General features: G+C 37.7%; 1 protein-coding gene across 3 annotated transcripts in view; it reads left to right on the top strand.

Annotated features, from left to right (window-relative positions):
- dclk1 (doublecortin like kinase 1) overlaps window positions 1-16,668 on the top strand; it is a 268,527-nt gene that overhangs the window by 122,633 nt on the left and 129,226 nt on the right. For all 3 annotated transcript variants that reach the window (XM_062974717.1, XM_062974718.1, XM_062974721.1), the window contains exon 4: window positions 10,179-10,278. In XM_062974717.1, coding sequence (XP_062830787.1) covers window positions 10,179-10,278 — 100 coding nt within the window. The remainder of the gene's footprint in view (window positions 1-10,178; window positions 10,279-16,668) is intronic.

The raw sequence follows: 16,668 nt of genomic DNA, 5'->3' as shown, positions 1-16,668 counted from the left end.
ATCAAAATTAATCACGGTTTTAAGTTGAAACGCCGTATCAAACTTTTGTTTATCAAAAACTGGAATCAGTAACTTCCTCTCCCCTTGAATCATACTAGGAGACAAAAGGGAATATGGCACCCAAGTCCTTTTCATGAAGCTGAACAGTGATTGAGCATTAAATACAAGTACTCCTCAGATGTAGAAGGAATATAAATGTGCAGTAGCACTGACCCATATGTACCCCACCCCAGGCTATAAACCACCATGACATTATTTCAGATTTGAAGTAATTTAATAGGAAACAAAGAAGCCAATCAGCACTTCAGACATTGTTCTGACTTCTGTAATCCCAAAACGTTGTGGAATTTCTGTTTTCATTCCCCCCTGAAAAGTCTACATAAATTAATATAGTATAGCATCAACTACATCTTGCCTCCTGTTTGAAGGACTTTCCACACAGTCAAGGACTTTACACTTGAAGCTGTTTTTATTACCCTTATCATTGCATGAAGTGCTACATTATCACGACATGTGCACTGCTTTTGTTCCAGTTGTAGAAGGTGTGCAGTGACTTGTCGAAACCTTGACATCTGTGTTCCATTTTCTGCCCTGTTTCAGTTAATGTGCCCAAGTTGATTTTTGGAATTAATGCACTAATTTGGAAAGATTCTAGACAGAACATTAGGCTCTTCAATAATGGTGATGCTGAAAAGATGAAATTTACAGAAGTGTTGTTATCATGATAATATTCACCTTAGAAATTAGCTAATATTGAAATGTCATATATTGGCCTTTGCGCTGATTCTCATATTTTTCAATTAAACCTTCTAAGGATGAAAATTAATCTCTTTTCATAATGTATTTGCATTCATGTAAGGTATCTCATAAGATTTCTGCACTGTGGTAGCCATTTTTTTTTTACAATTTAGCTTTTGATAGTCATTACTACATTTTGAACAGCAACATTGCCAAACATTTCAACACCACCGTTTCAACTATAGACAATCTTATATCTGCTCTTCTGTATCAATAGCAGCTACTACAAATAAAACTTTATTAATGACTTAGATTAAGGTTAAGAGGGTATGCTTATCAAGTTTACAGATGACACCAAATTGGTAGGGATAGCTAATACTCCAGGGGACATGATCAGAATTCAAAATGATCTCAACAGATTAGAGAGCTTGGCCAAAACTAACAAAAGGAATTTCAATAAGGACAAATGTAGAATACTTCACTTAGGTAGATAAAACGAAATGCACAGATACAGGATAGGTGACGCCTGGCTCAACAACAGTTCATGTGAAAAAGATCTTGGAGTCTTTGTGGACAACAAGTTGAACATGAGCCAACAGTGTGATGCAGCAGCTTAAAAAGCCAATAGGGTTTTGGGTTGCATCAAAAGGAGTCTAGTGTCTAGATTGAGGGAAGTCATGGTGCCTCTCCATTCTGCTTTGATCAGATTTCACCGGGAATAGTGTGTCCAATTTTGAGGCACCGCTGTTTAAAAGAGACATTGACAAGCTGGAACATTTCCAGAAGAGGGCAACTAAAACCAAAAGTCTGGAGACCATGAATCCCTATGAGGAGTGACATAAAGAGCTGGGTATGTTTAGCCTGCAGCAGAGAAGATTGAGAAGAGACGTGATAGCCTTGTGTAAATACATGAAAGGGTGTCATAAGGAAGATGTAGCAGGCTTGTTTTCTGCTGCCCTTGAAAATAGGACTTGGAGCAATGGGTTCAAATTACAAGAAAGGAGATTCCACCTGAACATTAGGAAGAACTTCCTGACCGTGAGACCTGTTCAACAGTGGAACTCTCTGCTTTAGAGCTCCTTCCTTGATGTCTGGATGTCCATCTGTCGGGGGTACTTTGTGCTTTTTCTGCATGGTAGGGAGTTGGCCTGCATGGTCTATGTGGTCTCTTCCAACTCTGTTATTCTGTGATTCTATGTGTTCCCAAAGCTGCTGAGTCCTTATAATATCCATTGACCTTTAAATTAAACATCAGAAATCACAATTACAAACCGCGATTTGATCTTGTGTTGGTATGAAGAGCTGTAAGTTATATGGGCCCTATAGAGAATAGAATTTAACCATAATCCCCAAGAACTGATTTCTCCTGAAAACGTAGTACAAAACCTTAATTAAGGAGAAACTGAGACAGGCCCAGGAATGAAAAATTGTGATGTTAAATCACTACATCTAGGATGCATGATTCAATTACATTCTGGAGGATGGGGACTCGGGGTCTTCATAACTTTGTTCCCTGGATGGATGTAATGTTCCAGTTTTTTCTAATTTCTAATTTCACAATAGGTATTGTGTGCTCTATGACAACTGACAAAAGTAATTTAATCGCATGACACCTTGTTACCAATGCTGAGGTGTCCAATTTAATTTTCCAACTAAAACCAGGCAAAGCACTACAGAATGGTAATATTTCCCCGGAACTGCTTAAAGGAAATCTAGTGTGTTGGGCCCCTGTTTTAACTCAGCTTTCATTTGGATTGGCCACCTATCTATCTTTCCTGAGGATTGGTGGTTGGCAATCATTATCCCAATCCATTAAAAAAAGGAGAATAGTCAGATTCATTTTAGTTCAATCAGCTTGCTAAGTATTACGTGTAAGATGTATACTAGTCATTTGCACTTAGCATTACTGGATCGGCTAGAACAGGAAAACATACTGGATGATGAGCAAGCTAGTTTTATATGTGGATGTTCAACAGTAGATCAAGGCCTTATAGGTCATCAACTTAGTTTGAAGGAGACTTTTTTTAAAGCTCTGGGCAACAATTCTAAAATATATTTTATTAATTATGTGCCCTTGATTTTTCTTATGATGACTGTACAAATGAGAGATCTTGAAACGACCCCATTGTTAACAACTTTGCTATATCTGGATTAATATAAAGGTTTTGTGAAGCTATTTTTTTTTAAAATGCTTCCAAATGCAGGGCATCCTAACTATATTTTGTAGATTTTATCTATTTTATATATATTTCTATTTTGATGTAAGCATTTAATATCTACTTCTAAATGAAAATGTCCAAGAGTATTGTTGTAAGCATCAGATAAAAGATAATGGATAGATTGCATTAATAGAAGTTGTTTTAGTTGTTCAAAGGATTGAGATCCAACCTTGTCATGTTGAACGTCTGGCCACCAAATGGCAGCCTTTCATTGCACTTCAAGGTACCGCAAAGCGTGAATCTAGCAAAGGAAGATTACTCAGAATAGAAGATAATGTTAATGTTACCTGTTCAGAAACATTAGTTGAGTGCTGCCTATGCACTGTTACAACTAATCCATTCATGAGGCCAGATTGTATTGAAATACCATCTTGTGCTCCTCCTCCTCCTCTTTATTGTTTAGGTGTGTGAAATCTCAGCCACACAACCATATGCTGATGAATTGCTTGGGTATTACATTGCAATGAAATGAACATACTTTATAGCATTTAGCCTGGTTTCAGTTTCCCCATAATGCAGAGGAACTTTGTGATGGACGTGACCAAATGGCTCACAATTGGAAGGAAGCATTTAGTGGTTTAATTGTAAGATTTTATGATGGTCATTTGCCTCTCCTTTAATGATCATAAGAGTCTATGTGATAGTTCTGGGATCAAAAAGGAAATATCTCTGGGCGCACTCCACAAAGAGCTGCTAATCTATTTGTTGTGGTTTGCTCAGGAGTCTGTACAGACCTCACTGAAATGGATGAGGGTTCTGGAGCAGCAGTATCTGCCAGCGTTAGTCACATATTTATAGATGTGAGTTGGAGGTGAAGAGGGGAAAATAGACCCAGACAGTTGTGTTTTATGATAATATTAAGAACTGATACACATCGCTTTGATTATTTTAATTGCTGCATCCCAAACGTTATAGAGTGAGTCAGGTTAACCACTAAACAATATCCTTGATCTGAAATTCATATACTGGTGATACCTTTGTCAGGCCCATTGTGAAAGGCTCAAAAATCTTGGCAACAGCTTTTGAAGAGCATTAGCCCCTTTATCATTCAAAGATGTAAATATCTTGTAAGAAGGAAAGTGATCTTGTTATCATAGACCTACATCTTGTTTGTTCATCAGTATGGAAATAATATAAGAAACTACTCAGAAATGATGAAAAACATGTTATTTGAATATCAGGGAACCCCTACAACATTTGAAAGAACCTTCACAGTTCTGGGATTTTTCTTTACACATTTCAGAAGTTATTGTTTTGCACAGAAAACTTTTTGTGTGTGTAGGAAATAACATTTTCTGTATGGAAAATAATATATCAACTCAGAAATTTTAAATCATTTCCTGAAAATGTTGTTTTCTGCACAGAAATATTCCTGTGTTGACATATTTTTCACAGAGAGAATGTTGTTTTTTGCAAAAACATAAAGCAAAAACAACCATGTGTGAATTTTTCACAGTGATGCAAACTAATAATTCTGTGATTTTCAAGTGTTAATAAGTGGTTAATTTTGTGAGCAAGAAAAGCAAGTAAATATTTGTTTAACAGTAAGTATTTTTAAATGATGTTGTGAGTTAGATGAACCTTTTGCGGGTAGGGAAGCCAAATATAACAGAAACAACATGTTCTGGATAGGTTTGCTCTCTTTTTCCAAAACCATTGACTATCAGGCATGTTTTTAATAGCATAAAAACATTCTATTTTCTCCTCCAAATTGGCAATTTGCCATATTAGCTAATGGCATAAATGAATAAAGTACAAATAGGAGTGCATTAACATAGTAACATACATGTAATGTAGTGTTCCGCTGTCATTCAGGCATTAAAATGAGGCCAATGAGAGGAGTTAGTGTGATATAGAACAGAAGGAAGGGTTTTCGGTGTTGAATTTGTGAAGCTTTTACTCTTTTTGCAGCACAGCACTTCTTTGTCCTGGTAATGAATCCTCATATTGTGCCTCATATAGCGAGGATTGGTCAGAGGTCTGCTTTGTGCTGAATTGTACCTTCTTTACAATTGTGTGCCATGCCTGCAACATTCAGCTCAAAGGTGGCACATGAATCTGATTGATACTATTTCCGCATGGATTTTGTCAGCTTGAATGGAGCAGAACCTCCTGTTCGTTCACAGAGGGCACTGTTGTAAAGGCAATCTCAGTCATCCTCCTCCCTTTTTAAAAAAACGAAAACCATCTTGCTTTACTGAAAAACCTTTCACAGCTTGATGATGCAAATGTCACCATGGAGATTTTCTTCCAATAGAAAAGAATTATTTCTCTGCAGTTCTCCCCCCCCCCCCCCCCGGCCATGGTGTAAACAGCAGACAACTTCTAATGCCTTTACTAAATCCCTGTCTCGTAATGTAGACCGGAAACAGAAATAGGAAGTACATATTTGTCTATGGCATATTTACTTCATTTTTATATGCAGTCCAATCCCCAGCATTACAATGTGTGTGATGACAGATTAATGAAGTAGGTGTGAGTGAAAGACATTGATCCAGAGACAATAGGGAGCGGATGTGTGATTTGTTATGTTTGAGGAAAAGATTCAAAATAATGCTTCTGTGATTTCCGAGTGATAATATGTAGTTAATCTCTTCATAGACACATAGTTCATCTTTAATTTTTATTGTCTGTTTTACATGAATAATTACTTCAAAATCTGTGTTTCAACTTTTTAAAATGCACATTTCCTTTTGGGAGACATTGCCACTTGATCTGTCTGTCTTCTGTCATAATGAATCAAATGCAAAAGAGAAACAATTCTGGATGTATAATGATTCAGTTGTCACCTTCATCTGCCTCCAGAGTGATCTCTACAGTGAATTGATATTGTGCATGGCTGAATTAAAAGAAAATGTTAACAGATTATATAGTAAGATGAAATACTGTAGATGAGTCTCTTTTAAAATACCAGCTAAGATTTTAGGATGATGAGCGTTCTAGTTCAGGAGAAACAGTGGCACTTTGGGTGGGAAGTGTAGGAGGAAGTGGGATCATTTCCAAGCACATTAAGGCAGACTCAGCATAACATGTGGTCCAGTCATAATTTTTGTAGCCAGGTAATTTAATAGCTAATGAACTTGAACCAATATATTCTTGCTTGGAAATAGTAAAGGTAAAGTTTATCCCCTGACATTGTCTAGTTGTGTCCAACTCTGGGGGTTGGTGCTCATCTCCATTTCTAAGCCGAAGAGCTGGCGTTGTTTTAGATTCCTCCAAGGTTATGTGGCCAGGATGACTGCATGGAGTACCGTTACCTTCCTGCCGGAGCGGTACCTATTGATCTACTCACATTTGCAGTTTTTCAAACCACTAGATTTGCAGAAGCTGGGGCTAACAGCGGGAGTTCACCCCGCTCCCCAGATTTGAACTGCCAGCCTTTCAGTCAGCAGCTCAGCGGTTTAACCCACTGTGCAATTGTGGGCTCCATGCTTGGAATTAGCGTATTATTATTACCCTGAAAAACACTGTTGTAAATAAGGTTCAAACTATTAACAAATGCAACTTGAACCTATGTTTTCAAAAAGCCAGGCGGGGAAAATTTCTGTGTTCTCCTCTATATGGAATTCCATTCAGTTCCCACTAGTTTAGCCAGTCTTTAGCAATTTCCCTTTGAAGACATCACCCAACCTCTCTTTGGGTATAGGCAAAGAGATACAAATGACAGAGCATTAGAAGACAATTTATGCTGATTTATTCTTTCCCAGTATCCAGCAAAAACCAAAACAGAGTCCTATAGAATGGAAATCAATTTTATTAATCACATCATTTGTACTCTAGATTTACTTAGGCCAGAACCCTTTATAGAACTGAAAGAGGCAGGCACTTTGAACAGATAGCTTCATGTTCCTCTGAGAATCAGCTAGGTTGCTGTTCTAGCCAGATGCTTATGAACCACAAACAGGTCTGAGCTGGACCAGCTTTAAGTTTTGCAGTGTTATCAATGCAGAATTATTTGCTTCCATTAAAAAAAGAAGAGTAGTGTTATGTCCAGCTGAAAAGGAGTTAAATGGCATCTCAGCCTAACTTAGAGCACCCTCTGCTTTAAGGTGCATACAGTTTTACCAAGAGACATAGCAGTGAACAAACTATATTTCAATCAGTAGATAGAATGAATTTCTTTTCACGGTGGGTAGACTGATTCATTAGGTAATCCTTTCTGTGTTATAACGTCATAGAATAGGACCTGAACTTACAGTGTCATATTTGCTACTCTTCATTTTTATCTTTTCAGAATCAGACTTTGTCAAGGGCTGCCACTTTCTTTGGTAGATGAAATATGTTCTGCAAATACAATAGGAGGGATTACATGTCACGCAATACCTCTCTATTACATCTCATGATAGCATGCAAGCCACATTAAGGTGAAACCCTCCCAGGATCCCAGGATCTGCTCCTGCTGCCATCACATCCTCCTTCCTCCTCCTTACAGGAGTTTGTACACATTTATGTACGCTTTTGGTTGCATTGTAAAGGTATTTTCACCATATGGATTTTTCTAATGACCAATGCAGGTACCATTTCTTTTTGTGTTTTGTGAAGTATGATCTTGTTTTATTGTGTACACCAGCATGGGGAAATGCAAGGTTCTTTACATTTTGTGAAAAGCCCCAGGTGGCATTGGAAGATTTGGAAAACATTTTGTAGGATCTACTTCAGGTTGTTGTTACCTTTCCCAGGTATATTCATGGCTCTTATTTCTTATTTACATTCTGAAGTTATCAATAGAGATATATTGTTGTATATTAGAACACTAAATTCTGTAACCAGCAAGTAAGAATTCATAGAGGTTTAATTTGAACACCTAAAATTGCATCAGAATAAAAATGTAGCAATGTTCAGTAGCTATATAGGAACAATGGTGTCTGCTTTGGTCTAAACCAGTGGTTCTCAACCTGTGGGTCCCCAGGTGTTTTGGCCTACCTACGACTCCCAGAAATCCCAGCCAGTTTACCAGCTGTTAGGATTTCTGGAAGTTGAAGGCTAAAACATCTGGACACCCACAAGATGAGAACTGCTGGTCTAAATGATAGAGAGAAGATACTTTCCTAGCAAAATGTGGGTATTTTCCCTGCTACTTTCACTCCGTGTTTATCTTTAGAGAGAAAGATACATGACACCGGATTCTCTCTCTGATTTTATGGTCTGCACTCAGCATCAGTCATTTGGTATAAATAGTGGTTTATTGTGTATTTCTCAGCTTGATTAAATAATCCATTAGTTCCCAGTGTTCTAACCTTTTAAGGCATACAGCATGAAGCTATTGAGACAAACATTTATTTTAAGTTTTCTCTTTTAGTAACTTGAAAAAATAGGAGTGCCTCTACAAGAAGAATTGCTTTACCAGCTGTCTTGTTTTCTTCTCCATTACATATAAATACCACTACTCCTGAAGTTAATAATTGAATTTGTATTTTCAAGTCTTGGACTTCATTGCTATTGCATTCCACATCACTGAGTAATTTTTTGATGTTCGGTACAATTGCTAAGGTTAATTAGCATATCCCCCTCCTCATGTATTGTTGAAAATGTGTCCAATAGATCCAGGGATGCCTTGATAGTAATGATTTTATTTTTCTTATGGTTTTCTTTGAAAAAGGCTATATTGCTTAATGTAATGACTTTCTGACTTTTCACATTGTTAACATTTGTAGAATCGAAGATGATAATCTTTCATATTTGTCATGCTATTCAATCCAATTCTAAACTCTATCTAATGAAATAACAACAGAAAGCACACTGTATCAAGTATAGCTATTATAAACAGCTATGTTTTCATGTGTATAGTAACTTTGAAATGTTAGCTACTTGATATGGGAACTTATCTCTAAGCAGGTCATAACTTCTGTAGTATTCTGGCTGCCTTAGCTGGCTACTCAAAAGATGGTAAACTATGTACATGCATTTATGAGAATTGACCCCCCTGAGGATCCCCCCCCTTCCACCCAGGTTCCATTCTCCCTCAAAATAGGAAATTTTGTTTCCAAATGTTGTGGTTTGTCCCCCATTCCCAGCTGTCATGTTTGTACGTGTACTAGAGGTATCTTCAACACATGAAAGCAATCTGTATTGAAATTGAATTCCCAAAAATCTAGCCAAAGATACAAACATAGGTAGAATGCTACATCTTGCAAGTACCAATGCTCTACAAGTCTCTATATTATGTATTCCAAGGTAGTAAGGCACAGCATATTAGGGATGTAAATCTTCATGAATTTCATTCTTCTAGGCAAAAATGTATGGTTTTACCATTTTATCCCCATTTTGAGAAACATATTCAACACTTGATGATTCCTGAACACTATTCTCAGTTTAGAACTTAATATGTACAAATATGGCAAAGATGGGAAAGAAACTACTTTCCCCATGGAGAAATCCAGGCAGGCTGATGTGAAAAGATGGGGTCCTTCAAATACCTTGATCCTGAAAACTAAAAGACTTTATTACTAATAACGAGCACTTTAATTGTGCCCAGAAACAGATCAGTAGCTTGTAGATCTATTATGATAGGAATTTCTATGATCTTTTAACTAGCTGTGTTCAGTATTCTGAACCAGCTGCAATATCCAAACTTTCTTCAAAGGCAGCTCAATGTAGATTGCTTTAGAATAATCTTCTAAACATCTCCCTTTTTAAAGGCCTGAACTCACTGTAAAATAATGGCCTTCAAGTCGTATTCCCGAGAAATGGCCTAGAAGTACACGATGATTGATGGTACTAAATGTTGATAATACTGAAAGTTGAACATGCTGAAAGTTGCTGAGAGATCCAATGTTGGTCATGCACCAAGGTGACTAAAGCTGTATCTGTTCCATATCCATACTAGAAAGCAGATTGAAATAGATCTCCGTCTGGAATCTCTGAAGCTGAGAGGCATTAAACTTGTGGCCCACTAGATCTTTCACACTTCACACTTTCACACTTCAGTTTGCCCAATAGCTAGCAGTTCAGGGAGCTGAACTTCAAAACACCTGGAGGGCCACAAGTTTGATACCATTGGGCTAAGACCTTGCCCAGAAATGAGATATTGGAGGCTGTGTGGTCATTATTTACTATAGAATTCTGGAGTGGTCCAACAATGGTCTCTTTTTGGCAGAAGATAACACTTCTTTGATGTACAGTGACATTTACTACTCCCTTTACCCAAACAGCCAGTTCACATGTCTGAGTCTTATAAATCAGCAAAGCAGCAATCCAACATTTACTATTTTCTTGTTGCAGGTGATGTGCCTTCAGGACTTTTTTGGTGAAGATGACATATTTATTGCATGTGGCCCGGAAAAGTTTCGTTACCAGGATGACTTTTTGCTAGATGAAAGTGGTAAGAAAATTGTATTTTTCCTCAAATATAAGCATTGTATTTGTATAAAATAGTGGTTTTAATATAAGCTGTGTACGTCTTAATTATACCTGTGTGAGCTATGATGGTCTGGACTAAAACAGTTCAACTACCTTTCATTATTCTTGTTAATTTGTCCATTACCGTGGCTTCTCTTAATTTCAGTTGCCAATCATAGATGGAAGGTACTTCAGTTATTTTCCACTTTTTAGTGGATTGAAAAAATATCTTTACTGAAAAAAATGTTTTTCTCATTTGTACACCAGATGTATTTGTGTTCTAGAATGTAGAAAGAAAGGTTAGATAGAAAGACTTGTGGAAAGGCTGGATAGAAAACATTCAAACAAATAACAAAATTCCAGTGGTAGTAAAACCAGAATGAGGAGTGCAATGCCTCCATTTATCCTCCATCTCTGTTTATCTTCCAAAACGGCTATCGGAGGTGATGTTGCATCACTTTCTATTTCCAGTTTTAAGAGGTTATGGAAAAAACAGAGGCTTCTGTAACCTGGTGAGGCAGAATAAGGAGAAATTGCTCATAATTCTCTGATTTATAGGACCACTGAATAATATGTTAAATAGCTTTTGGGCTGTTCTCTCTGCTACCTGACTCTTCACATAAGGAGAATAAACTTATATATTGGAGAAAGTTATGTAGATAGCCCAGAAACATTTCTGATTTCAAATAAGTGTATGAGGTCTTAAGTATCTCACCATAAACTCAGGTGCCAAAAGCTTGTGTACTGTGTGGAATGCTATCAGAATGGTCTTATCATGCAACAAAAAGATTGCCCAACAATTATTTGCATGAGTCATTGTTTTAGGCATCTTCTTCCCCCAAGATCCAAAATGGGAGAACAACTCACATTCAAAAATGTAGGAATGGTGGGACCTACCAAGGTTTGGGAACTCATGCTCATAAAAGATATTGTATGAAAGTCACAGTGTTGAAAATGCATCTTCACTGCTAAGTTTCAAAGGCTCTTCTAGCTTCATTGACAACAGAATTTATAAAAAGGAAAATATTTTCCTAAACATCATAAAAGATTGCACAGAGTGATGAGATCTAGAAGAGATCCACTTTTTATAATGGTTGAATGTGATATGGCCAAGAAAATATAATTTAAAGATTATCCCCTAAAGTGCATTTTCCAGTTTTTCAATATTTCCTGTAAGTAACATACCAGCTTAACAGTCCTTAACAGTTTAGATACCATCAAAATTACAGGAAAATAAACAACTGATTATATGACTCATTGGAAAAGATGATAATGCTTTGTGATTTTGAAAGCAACGGGAGAAGAGGAAGAGTGCATCACAGGTGGATTGATTCAGTAACAAAGCCATGACCCAGTGTTTTGCAAGATCTCAGCAGGTCTGATGATAACAGTTTCAAAGCTAAGTTGATGATACCTGATAGCAACAAAAACAACTCACTGACTTCCACAAATGGTCAGGAATAGTTTTTTAGCCTGCACTCAATCTTTAGTAAGGATTATATACTCATGTGTAAGTCGATATGATGCATATATCAAGAGCAGTTTTTGGCACCCAAAGTTTGGATTTTGATATGACCCATGGATAAGTTAAGGATTATTCCACAGTAAAGCACTGGTGCCGCCTCAGGAAGCCAGCTGTCCATAGCCACCCCTGCCATTTCCCTACTCAGGCATTAAAAAACCCCAGAAATGGCATTGTGGTGGAAAGAGTAGAAGGGGGTCGATGCTTCTGTTAGTTTCTCCTAGGATGGACCAAGCTCTTGCCTTTCATCACTCTATTCAGAGAAAGGGACAGTTCCGCTTTCGATCAGAATTGAACCACAGTATTTACATTGACTCATGGAGAAGTCACCTCAGTTTTCTTGGGTTGGTTTTTTGATTAAAATTTCTAGACTTATACATGAGTATATGCAGTATATAAAAGTAATTACAAAACTAACTGGAAGACATAGATAGTTGTTCTAATATGACTCCTTTCTTTTGGCATTATGATTACAAAATAACTCATATATTGCAGTTTTAACAGACATGGAGTGCTTTGGCAACCATTTTAGATTTTTTTTGATTTTCCAGATCCTCCTCCTCATGTTGTCTCATAGTTATTAATGCATCAGATTATACAAAATTTAATGCTCTATGACTAATAGTTTCATTCCCTATCTTGTGCTCATTCTGTGTTGCTATCTGAACAAACATCTGTTGATTATCATGTCATAATATCTCAGTACTGTTGCTAACAAAAATCTTTGGCTAGGTGTTAGGCTTAATATGCTGTCATAATTTCCTTTAAATTGGTTAAACATTGTAACTGCAGGAGTACCTTTATGCTAGTAAGGGGTTGGAGACAGCCTCATTAGGGCCACTGTTGTTTTTAGGATCAAAGTTAAATTGCATTGCTAAGGTGCAGATAAATCATGATTTGGAAGATCCTAAACACAATATTGTTCTAAACAATGCTGCAAGCTATTTCCCACAAAGTTCTTCAAAACGCATAAAATCTCTCTGAATACTAATGAAATTTAGCAACAGAATACAGAGGCCAGCCAGCCTTTCTCAAGTTTTGTTATTTTTTTACAAATTTCAACTCATTCCTTTGTTTTAGTTGAGCACTACAATCTCTAAATAATGAAATATCCAGATTTTAGGAAGTCTTATTCAGAATTGTGGATTTAGCATTGTGTTTTGAAAGTTTCCTTTCCCACAAAGTTTGTCTCTCAGTTGATTTTGTAGTAAATGATTGATTTTGTAGTAAAACAGGGCAATAAATTATGTATCCCAGTAGTGTTGATACCAACAAACCACAGTCCTGCATTGTTGCACCTCATCATGCTGTTTTTATGCATCCTTGGGTGCTCTTCTAAGTTACAAAATTCTCCCTTAATCATTCTTGTTGTGTGACTTCAAGTAATTTCAGATGTATATGGGTGAGCCCTAAGGCATTTTCTTGGCAAGATTTATTCAGAGGGTGTTTGTCTTATCTTCCTCTAAGGCTGAGTGTGTGATTTGTTCAAGGTCTTCCAATGAGGTTTCATGATGACCAGGAATTCAAACTCTGATCTCCAGATTCAGAATCTAAAGCTCAAACGACTATACCAAACTGACTAACTCTGTTTAACTATTTGTATTTTTTTTAAATCAAAAAACCTACCAGCTTTTTTTCATGCCAGGAGCAACTTGAAAAACTGCAAGTTGCTTCTGGTGTGAGACAATTGTCCGCCTGCAAGGACGTTGCCCAGTGGACGCCCAGATGTTTTTAACATTCTTTTGGGAGACTTCTCTCATGTCCCCACATGGATCTGGAGTTGATAGAGGGAGCTCATTTGCACTCTCTCCCGGTTGGATTCGAACCAGCAAGCTTCAGGTCAGCAACTCAACCTTCAAGTCATCAGTCCTGCCAGCACAAAAGTTTAACCCACTGCGCCAGTTGGGACTCCACACCTGCCAGCTTCAGACCACAGTTAAGGCTATTTCACCTTCGGTTTAAACTCTATAAAGCCAATAAATTGAAAACTATATATGTTCCTTCAGGATCAGTAATGATATTGTCCAACATGAGAAAATGTTATTTTTTACAACTTAACATCCTTGTGTCACATCTCCTTGATCTTTCAGGCTTAAGTCCAGATAGGAAAAGATATCCCATGCTGCTTTGGCCCCATATTGCCTGATTTTTACTAAGCTATCATGACTCTTGCTGGAGGAGTCAACTTTTCAATTGACCTAAGTTGAGTTGTTGCCTGCGTCAGTGCAAAGGGGCCCAGTTCATCATTTATATGGTTTCTTAGCACAATAGGTTTTTTGTGACACAGCAGCAGACTGAATGACATGATATTTCATATTTCTGAAGTTAGATCTACAATATAATGAACAAGAAAAAATATTTATTTGCCACCCATTGAGATTTCTATCAGTCCAGATGCTACAAAGCATTGCAATTGCTTTGAAAATTGAAGTGGAAACGGACTGGCTGATATGGTGTTGTGAGAGCCAGTACAGCATAGTGGTTTGAATGTCTGATTCTGGAGGGTTTGAATCTCTGCTCAGCATGGAAACCTGCTGGATGACTCTGGGCAAATCACACTCTTTCAGCCTTAGAGGAAGGCCAACGTAAACTTCCTCTGACAAATCTTGCCAATAAAGCTCCATGGTAGATTTACCTAAGGGTTGCCGTAAGTCAGAAATGACTTGAATGCACACAACAAGTATAGTATTGCAGCTGAAAGGGGATGATAAATGGGAGGATTAACCACAGTTTCACTTACTTGCTTCAAATTGCATCTTTTGAACATCAAATCATAAGGAAAATGTGAATTAAGTTATCTAATGTGAGGTTCTGTGCACATTCTTTAGATTTTCTTTCAACAAGGAGTCTGGCCTATGATTGTAATGAAAGGATCGCTGTCCTACAAAATTCAAATATAAATCACTGAGCAATGCATTCATGTTCAGAATAATTCAGGATTAAAAGCAGAAGCAGTTCAGAATCAGAATCCAAAACAGTGCATTCATTTACTGCCAAAACACACTATTTTTACAGTTCAGGTCCAGGCTATCTTTGTGACCACATCTCTTTTCATGAACTGGAAAGGGCTCTGAGGTCTACTAGGGAGGGACTCCTCTTGGCCACACCACTGTCACAAGTACGGTTGGTGGGGACGAGGTGGAGGGCCTTTTTGGTGGTGCCCCTTTTCACCAGCTCTGGAACGCCCTCCCTAGGGAAATTAGACTAACCCCTGCCCTTCAATGTTTTTGGCCTAACTTAAAAAATTGTCTCTTTAGTCAAATAGAGCCCAAAAGGTTTAAATGTTTGTAGACCCAGTGATTTTTCCACTGAAAGCACTTTATATGATTGGTTGGTTGCTATTCATTTTATGTCCATAATTATTGTGACATTTCATCAATGATTATTTTATGGTTGATTGATTTTATTGTGTCGTTGTTTTATATATCAGTGATGTAAATTATGTTTTTACCTTTGGTATTGATGTATTTGTATTTTATTGCACCATGTGTTGCACCAAATACATTATGAGTGCTCTGTAAGCCACCCCGAGTCCCTTTTGGGAGATGCTGGCATGATAAAATCAAGGTTATTTATTTATTTATATTTATTTTTGATGTTTCTAATGAATTTTGAGATTAGCAGGCTTTAAAAAAACTGGTCCAGTATTTTTCGATATTGATATCACAATTCATTCCCTGGTGTTAGGAAACATAGCTTTAAGTACCGTGTCCCAAGTTATTAGTAACAGTGCAATGTGCATCAGAGATAAATCCCTTCTGGTTTAACCCACCCTATGAACTATAGAAGTAAGCAACAAATAAGCTCCTTTGGAGATAGAAGATTAAAGAGCAATGGAAGGGATGGAATTAAAAAACCCATTCCCATTCTCCCCATTGCATGTTGTGAACAATTAACAGTGTTTCCATGCCAGTATTCACTATCTGCTTATTTGCGTGTTACTCTGCAGAAGTTGAGGCACAGTATATATTGATGGTGACATTCTGTTTCTTGGTTTTTAAAGCACATTCCTTCTCTTTCTGCATCATTCTTACCTGCAGTAATTTTTCTTCTCCCCTGCCCTCCACAATACCAAGTATTTGAATATGTACACATATTTGTGTTTACGTGCTTGGCCATGGAACTGGTGGTTGTTCAGTTTCTGCATTGCCAGTTTGAGAAATCCAGTCTTGTTTCTCAGATAATTAAAGACAAGGAGAATGGTTAACTATATACAAGGAGAATGGCTAATTAGCCACCTCATCACAAGGGTAAGGTTTCAATGGCATATGTCGGCTCCGCCCTACATCACCCATGGAGCCCACCGACTCCTATCAAACAATGCTGGTGAGGATCCGTGGGTGAAGTAGGGCAGATCGGTGCATGCCACCACCGTGGCAACATGGGAGGCTTCCCATTGTGCCATAGGAAGCCATGGGGGAAGCTGCACAGTCGATGCTTCCCCTCGCATGAAATTTGTAGCAGGAAGATGCGGGACATGGAGCACCAGGCTCCCCACATCCCACCCACACCCTGATGACGTGGGGCAATTCTGGCAGCCATGTGACAAGGCCATCAGACACAACTAGCCTAGGGACTGCCCATAGAATGTAAATGCACATTCAGTATAATGCGTATATTGTTTGTATGAGTCAGAATTTCTGCACATTATTTTTCTGAAAACAGGGATTGGAGCCCCTGTTTATGCTTTCAGAAAAATAGCCCATGGGCCCTAATCCTTTATCTGCCAAATGGAAATGAAGATTTGTGATTGGGGACCCTTGTAATACATTTCCCTGATAAAATGGTACAATGAGACAGTGATTCCTCTCCATCTATGCATTCAATATGCTCCTAAATTCCCTTCCAGCT

Source organism: Anolis carolinensis, chromosome 3, assembly GCF_035594765.1.
Source record: "Anolis carolinensis isolate JA03-04 chromosome 3, rAnoCar3.1.pri, whole genome shotgun sequence".
Taxonomy (NCBI): domain Eukaryota; kingdom Metazoa; phylum Chordata; class Lepidosauria; order Squamata; family Dactyloidae; genus Anolis; species Anolis carolinensis.
The sequence above is the reverse complement of the archived record's forward strand: the minus strand, read 5'-3'. Positions and strand labels throughout refer to the sequence as shown.